This window comes from Chrysochloris asiatica, unplaced genomic scaffold, assembly GCF_000296735.1.
Source record: "Chrysochloris asiatica unplaced genomic scaffold, ChrAsi1.0 scaffold00033, whole genome shotgun sequence".
Taxonomy (NCBI): Eukaryota; Metazoa; Chordata; class Mammalia; order Afrosoricida; family Chrysochloridae; genus Chrysochloris; species Chrysochloris asiatica.
The window spans coordinates 3294218-3302218 of record NW_006408551.1 but is presented as its reverse complement, the minus strand read 5'-3'; the positions used below and the strand labels follow the sequence as shown (position 1 = coordinate 3302218).

Here is an 8001-nt window from a genome sequence, read left to right as displayed (position 1 = left end):
GTATTTTCTTTTCCATCAGAGGGGCACTTATTCCTTTGCACTCTTAACTTCTCTCTTCTTTTTTATTTTTCACTGTGGCACAATATATATGACAAAACAATTCTCCAGCTCCGCAATATGTGCATGTTCTTCATACTCTTTTACCTTCTCTTTCTCGTCCGAGGGAGAGTGATAGTGACTTACTTGTCACAGTACAGAAACTCTGTGTTTTAAACTGGATGAAGAAACCCAGGCTTAGAGGGTCACACAGCTAGTTGGGAGCAGAGCAGACTTTGAATCTAGCTGTGTCCTGTATTCTATGTGTATCCTCCCAGTAGAAACCTCTCTTTGGTCATGGAGACCAGAATTCAGAACTTGAGCAGAAAACAAAAAGAAATACTCACAGTTCTGAACTGAGGGGACTATATTGTGTGTGCTTGTGTGTGTGAGTGTGTATACTTGTGGATGGGGAGCAAAGAGGAGGGGACATATTGATATAGACTGGCTAGAAAGAGGTATTCTTGAATGGGTAAGTGTCTGGGAAGGTGTTAGTGGGGACATTAGAACTGGCATTAGTAGATCAGAGTGCATAAATTGGTGCCAGAGTCAATATTGCCTAAGATAGTAATTGAACAGGAAGAAAGTTGAAGACTCTGTGCCAGAGAGACTGGAGGCAACCTGCCTGCACAGATCTCCTGATTGTAGAGGTGAGGACTGTTTTCTGATCCCAGCCTGTGTGTCTCTGTCCTCTGAAGACATGTGGCTCTACCTGATAGGACTCATAGGTCTGTACTATCTTCTACGCTGGTACCGAGAGAGACAGGTGGTGAGCAACCTTCGAGACAAGTACATCTTCATCACGGGCTGTGACTCGGGCTTTGGGAACCTGCTGGCCAGGCAGCTGGACCTGCGAGGTCTGAGGGTGTTGGCTGGGTGTTTGACGGAGCAGGGAGCTGAGCAGCTGAGAAACCAGACATCAAACAGACTGGAGACAGTGATTCTGGATGTCACCCAGACAGAGAGCATTGTTGCAGCCACCCAGTGGGTGAAGGAACGTGTGCAGGACAGAGGTACCATCTAGATTTCTATTTGCTTCTTCTCTCTGTGTGACTGGGGACTCTTCCTTCTGCTGCCTAGGTAGATTCTTAAGGTGTGTTTGAGGCTGAATTAATACTTCTTCTCATCCACTATGCCAGCTTGAATGCCTTCTCTTTTTCACTCTCTGTTTTCCCTACCCCATCTTGATTTTGGAATTCTATAGTTTTAGTGAGTTTGTGCTTATGAGAATTTGGTCTTTGAGAATTAGTGTCTATCCCTCCTGTCCCCTGAAGCCAAAGTTTTTGTTTATTTGAGTCCCAGGTTTGAGATTAAAGCCAACTTTCAGATGGAGGGGTGGAGATTAGAGCACATCCAAAAGGTTTGAGTGGAAGGTTGGGGACCAATACTGGAGTGGAGCTCATGTTTCTCAGCACTTTATTCTGTTCTTCCCGATGAGCCATTTATGGAAAGAATTAAGATAAGGCCCATTTTCAGATGAGGAACTTTCAGAACTCGCTTCCAAAAGACCAGAGTCATGGCTGAGGAGTCGATTCTGACTCACAGTTACAGAATAGGATAAAAGTCCTCCATATGGTTACCAAGGCTACAAATCTTTACAGAAGCAGACTAATACGTCTGTCTCTCACATAGTGGCTGGTAGGGTTGAACTGCCAAACTTTGGATTAGCAGACAAGCACTTAACTGCTGCATCACCAGAGCTCCTTAGAAGTTGCTTTAAAAGTTAAAAAAAAAAATTAACTTGCTGTCTTTGTGTCAATATGAAGTCATGGCGACCCTGTACAAAAGAGTAGAACTGCTCCAGAGATTTTCAAAGACTATAAATCTTCACGAAAGCAGCTAGCATATCATTCTCATGGGGAGCAGTTGGTGGGTTCCATCCTGTGATCTTTTGGTTACCAGCTGAGTGCTTTAAGAACTTTCGGTAGGAAGGTCAAATAACCAGTGTTCTTTCTCACTTATTTTGTGAGGAAGAAAAGACCATTAGCTTTTTTCATCTGATTATAAAAGTAAAACATAGTTGTTACGGAAAACAGAAAAAAGTATAACAATAAAAATAAAATTGTACCGTAATTCCACCATCCAGAGATAACTGTTAAGGTTGTAGCACATATAGGATTATAGTTTGCACATTGAGCTCTGGTAGCATAGTGGTTACGAATAGGGCTGCGAACCTTAAGGTCAACAGTTCGATACTACCAGCCGCTCCGCAGGAGAAAGATGAGGCTTTCTGCTCCCGTAAAGATTTACAGTCTTGAAAACCCTGAACTGGGTCACTATGGGTTGGAACCGACTCGACGGCACTTAATAACAACAACAACATCCTCTTCTCAGCCATGCTTGTAGAACTGCCTCTCTCTGGTCTTTGATCTCTCAGCCCTGTTCCAGCCTGTTACAAAGCTCTTTTAATGCTGCCCACAAATGCTCAAAAGACATTCCGTTTTGCCTTGAGTAAGCCTACGACTGAAGGCACTCAGCTGTAGCTTTATGGGTCTGCAACTTAGCTCCTGTGATTAACTGCTACTACTTTAGCATCACTGCTCTCTGTCTCCTGGATTTGGAGGTCAGCTTTTAGGGATCTCAGGATCCAAATGACATTCTTCACTACTGGCTCTTCTTACCTGATGGTTGTTGTCATTGTTACATGTCAGAAGGCATAAGGATATTACCCTATCAGAGCCAGCATTGTACTTCAAGACAGATCTTGATATGTTCTTTTTGATGATGAATGCGATGCCATTCCTCTTCAATTTGTCATTCCCAGCATAGTAAATTATATGACTGTCAGATTCAGAATGGCTGATACCAGTCCATTTCAGCTCACTAATGCCTAGGATATCGATGTTTATGTGTTTAATTTTATTTTTGACAATTTCCAATTTTCCTAGATCCATACTTCATACATTCCATGTTCTGATTATTAATGCATGTTTACAGCTGTTTCTTTTCATTTTGAGTTGTGCCCCATCAGCAAATGAAGGTCCCGAAGGCTTTATTCCATTCACGTCACCACAGTCAACTCTACTTCCAGGTGGAAGCTCTTTACCAGTTGCATTTTGAGTGCCTTTCAACCTATGTTGTTGTTGTAATGTGCCGTGGAGTTGGTTCCGACCCTGCACAGGGTTTCCGATTCAACCTATGGGGCTCTCTATCTCACAGTATTCTGGTGCTCTTTTTCAGCATTCAATATTCTGTTGCTGACAGTGTTCCTCTGCTATTCATAAGGTTTTCAGTGATTAAATATTCAAAAACAGTCTGTCTCTCCTTCTTCCTAGTCTGTCTTCATCTGGAAGCTCATCTAAAACCTGTCCACCATGGTTGACCTTGTTGGTGCTTAAAATACCTGTGGCATAGCTTCCAGAATCATAGCAACATGCAAGCCACCATAGTACGGCAAATTGACAGACAAGTGGTGGTACCTGATGGTTGTTGTTGTTGTTATGTGCCATCAAGTTGATTCCAACCCATAGAGACCCTATATAGGGAGGTTTCCAAGGAGTGGCTGGTGAACTTGAACTGCTGACCTTGCAGTTCAAACTGACATTGTAGTCCAGTTCATTAACCCATAGCACCATACCAGGACTGTGAGATCTCAATTCCTGCTTCTGAGACGGCTCATTTTAAACCTAACTGGATGGCAAAACTGATCAATCTCAACATTGTTATGTTGTTATATGTAACACTGTTAAGTCAGTTCCAACTCATAGCGACCCTATGCAAAGCAGAATGAAACACTGCTCACTCCTGTCCCATCATCATATTGCCTAGTGTTGCAGCCACTATGTCAGTCCATCTCGGGGGGGTGGGGTGGGGGTGGGGGAATCCTCCTCCTTTTTGCTGACTCTTTACTTTGCCAAGCATAATGTCCTTTTCTGGAGTCCTGGTGTGGCACTGTAGGATAAAATACTGGACCTCAAGGTCAGTTTGAACCTCAAAGTCAGCAGTTTAAACTTACCAACTCCTCTTCAGAAACACTATACAAGGTGGCTATGACTGGGAACTGACTCTACAGCACTTAACAACAACAACAATGTCTTTTTCCAGGGATGGCCCCTCATGATAGCATGTCCAAAGTATGTGAGATGATGTCTTACAATCCTTATTTCCAAGAAGCATTCTGACTGCTCTTGTTCCAAGACAGATTTGTTTGTTCTTTTGGCAGTCCATGGTATTTTCAATCTTTTTCTCTAATGCCATAATACAAATGCATCGATTGTTCTCCGGTCTTCTATTCATTGTCCTGCTTCACATGCATGGGCGATGATTGAAAATACCATGACTTGGGTCAGGAACATTTTAGTCCTCATAGAAGTATCTTTGCTCTTTAACACTTTAGAAAAGTCTTTTGCAGCAGATTTGCCCAATGCAATATGCCATTTGATTTTCTGACTGCTGCTTCCATAAGCATTGATTGTGGATCCAAGCAAAATGAAGACTTTAACAGCTTCAATTTTTTTCTCCATTTTTAATGATATTATTATTTATTGTCTGGTTGTGAGTATTTTCATTTTCTTTACATTGTAGTGCAATCCATATTGAAGACTTCATCACTATTTCAAGTCCTCTTTGCTTCCAGCAAGTAAGGTTGTTAATGAGTCTTCCTCCAATCTTGATGCTATGTTCTTCTTCATATAATCCAGCTTCTTGGATTATTTGCTCAGCATACAGATTGAATAAGTATGGTGAAAAGATACAATCCAGACACACAACTTTCCTGATTTTAAACCATTCATTAATCCCTTGTCCTGTTTGAATGACTGCTCCTTGGTCTATGAATAGGTGCCTCATGGGACAATTAAATGCTCTGAAATTCCTATTCTTCTCAAAGTTATCCATAGTCTACTATGATCCACACAGTTGAGCACCTTTGCATAGCCAATAAAACACAAGTACACATCTTTCTAGTATTCTGTAATTTCAACCAAGATCCATCTGATGTCAGTATCTCTCATTCCACATCTTCTTTTGACCACAACTTGAATTTCTGGCAGCTCCCTGTCAATGTACTACTGCAACCATTTTTAAATTATCTTCAGCAAGATTTTATTTGCATGTGATATTAATGATACTGCTTGGTGGTTTCCAAATTCTGTTTGGTTATATTTCTGTGGAATGGGCACAGATATGGATCCCTTGCAATTGGTTGGCCAGGTAGCTGTCTTCCACATTTTGTGGCTTTTCCAAATGAGTGCTTCATCAGCTTGTTGAGACATTTCAACTTTCTTTTATGTATATGAAAGTTGAACAACAAATAAGGAAGATCAATCAATGCATTTTAATTGTACTGGTGAAGAATATTGAAAAGTACCCTTGTTTGCTAGAAGAAGAAACACATTTGTCTTGGAAGAAGTACATCCACAATACTCCTTAGAAGCTAGGATGGTGAGACTTCATCTCACATACTTTGGGCATGTTGTAATGAGACCTCAGTCCTAGAGAAGGACATCCTGCTTGGTAAAGTGGAGAGTCAGCAAGAAAGAGGAAGACACAGTGATGACAGCAATGGGCTCAAGCACACCAACAATTGTGAGGATGGTGCAGGACCAGGCAGTGTTTGGGTCTGTTGTACACAGAGTTGCTAGGGACTGGAACTGATTCGAAGGCACCTAATAACTTGGTGTTGATCCAGTCATTTGGTAAGAATTACAAACACTGGCTAGAAGAGACATATCAAGTGATTCACTGCACTGCCCCTTGTCTTCTCTCTTATTCTATCCCTTCCTCTTTCTTTTTCTTTTCTTGTTTCACTCATTTCTTCAATAGATATTTGTAGAGTACTCTCTATGTAAGATATAAGGTGTCCATGTTGTTGTTGTTAAGTGCCATGGAGTCAGTTTGGACTCATAGCGACCCTGCACAGGGTTTGCAAGGAGCAGCTGGTGGGTTTGACCATAGATCTTGTGATTAGCAGTCTAGCGCTGATGCTACAGAAGCAAAGCATAACTCCTATAAAGTGTCAATAATAATCTGAAAATGTTGCTAAATATATGTTGCTTTGTTGCTGTTAAGTGCCATCAAGTCAGTTTTGACTCATAGTGACCCTGTATAGAGTTTCCAAGGAGTGGCTGGTAGGTTTGAATCGCTGACCTTGTAGTTAACTTATCCTACTAATATGTAAAAAAAAAAAAAACCCAAAACATTATTATCTGTGTTTCTAGACTAATGGATACATTCTGTTTATTTAGTAACAGTTTCTGCATTCAGTAAGTATGAGGGATTGCCTATTATCTCACAGACAGTGGTCTGGGCCATGGAGTACGCAAGAAGGAAGAAATAGTTACTGTCATTAAACAGCTTACAGGATCTGCAAACCCACAACACCCTGAAGATATTGCGTGTTATTTATTCTACTCTACTTTCCCCATCCAACATCTTTTGCTATCTTTTCACTCAATAGGAATGTGAATTTGGACCATAAATGTGTACACACTAGAAATACCCTCACAATGTCTAATGTCTTTTCTCTAATTTCCCACTGTCTCCAGGTCTCTGGGGCCTGGTGAATAACTCTGGTATCTCCATACCCATGGCACCCAACGAGTGGCTGACCAAACAGGACTTCGTGAAGATACTGGATGTGAACCTGCTAGGGGTGATCGAAGTGACCCTGAGCCTGCTGCCTCTAGTGAGGAATGCAAGGGGCCGCGTGGTTAATGTGGCCAGTGTCATGGGCAGAGTGTCCCTTTTTGGTGGAGGCTACTGCATCTCCAAATATGGCATAGAGGCTTTCTCAGACTCCCTCAGGTATGGGACTGAATCCATGGCCTCTTCCCAGCCCTCCTGCTTCTGTTCTTCTGTGGGAACCTTTTCCTGGGGGTTCATTTAATCACAACCTTGGACCTCTGCTTGGAGATTTCTCTTTCTGTGTGATCCCTTCTACCCTGAATTGGGCCATAATGCATTGGAAACCACCTTTAAATGTCCCAAGTTAAAGGATTGTCCCAGGCCCGTAGAGTTTAGTAGAACATACCTCTGCCCTGGAGTAGGGCTCCCAGCTAGAAATTATCTGAGGCAGATTTGGAACACGGATACTCTCTTTAGTGAATGTATATATCTATTGGATATTAACCAGTATGGAGATAAGGCACCCATTTGATTCTATTTAAATTATATTTACTGGGAATTCTATGAATGTCCAGTGTGTCTTAAGTCATCAAGTGTATCCTTCCCTACAAACTCTTCCAACAAAACAAGATATTCTAAAACATCGTTGTCTTGTTTTGTAATTCTTGAGACCAAGTTAGCACTAGAGGTCTTGGTTGAGGGGAAGATCCTGGAGCTGGAGTCTGATTTGAGGACTGGAGGGTATGGAGTCAGTTGGTCAACTGAGCAAAAAAAAAAGCTTCTGGAAAGGTTTTCCTGGCTGAGGGCCTCACTTCAAGAAAGGCCCAGGCTGAGGCTGCCTGTACTGTGGAGCTGCCACGGAGGAAGGCTAACTCTGACTTGTCAACTAGTTGAGCTCAGGGAGGGACTTTGGGCCTTGGAGAGTCACCAGTATTGTTGGTAGTGGTGATCTATTGAAGGGAGTTGATCAGGGGCTACTTGATCAAATCCATCTCTGGAGACCCCTCCAGCTACTGTGCTGAGATTGACTCTGAGTGTAAGCAGAGAGACAATCATTAGAAGACCAGTGCATGAGTTCAGCTAAGAGACAACCAGGCATTTACTAGAGTAGGAGAGGACTGGAAGGGAAGAAGAATATTCAAAAAGTCAAATTGGCAAGACTTGATGATTGGACATGAGAAAAATAGGAAAAGTTAACACTTCAGGAGTGCCTTGTTCCAGGATAGGTAGGATTGAGAACTAGTAAACTCATAATATAAAATCATTTAAAAAACTATTTAAATAAACTCTATATAGAGGCAATACAAGCTATGGACAACATTGAGAAGTATGAGTATTCCAGAACACTTAATTGTACTTCTGAGAAATCTGTACCTAGACCAAGAAGCAGTTGTTCGAACA

The 8001-nt window shown here is 41.8% G+C and overlaps 1 protein-coding gene across 1 annotated transcript in view; it reads left to right on the top strand.

The window, feature by feature from the left end:
• Positions 1-736: 736 nt before the first annotated feature.
• Positions 737-8001, top strand: part of LOC102829537 (retinol dehydrogenase 16-like) — a 9334-nt gene continuing 2069 nt past the window's right edge. The window contains exons 1-2 of the mRNA XM_006859457.1: positions 737-1049; positions 6522-6780. Of these exons, the coding sequence (XP_006859519.1) occupies positions 737-1049; positions 6522-6780 (572 nt within the window). The remainder of the gene's footprint in view (positions 1050-6521; positions 6781-8001) is intronic.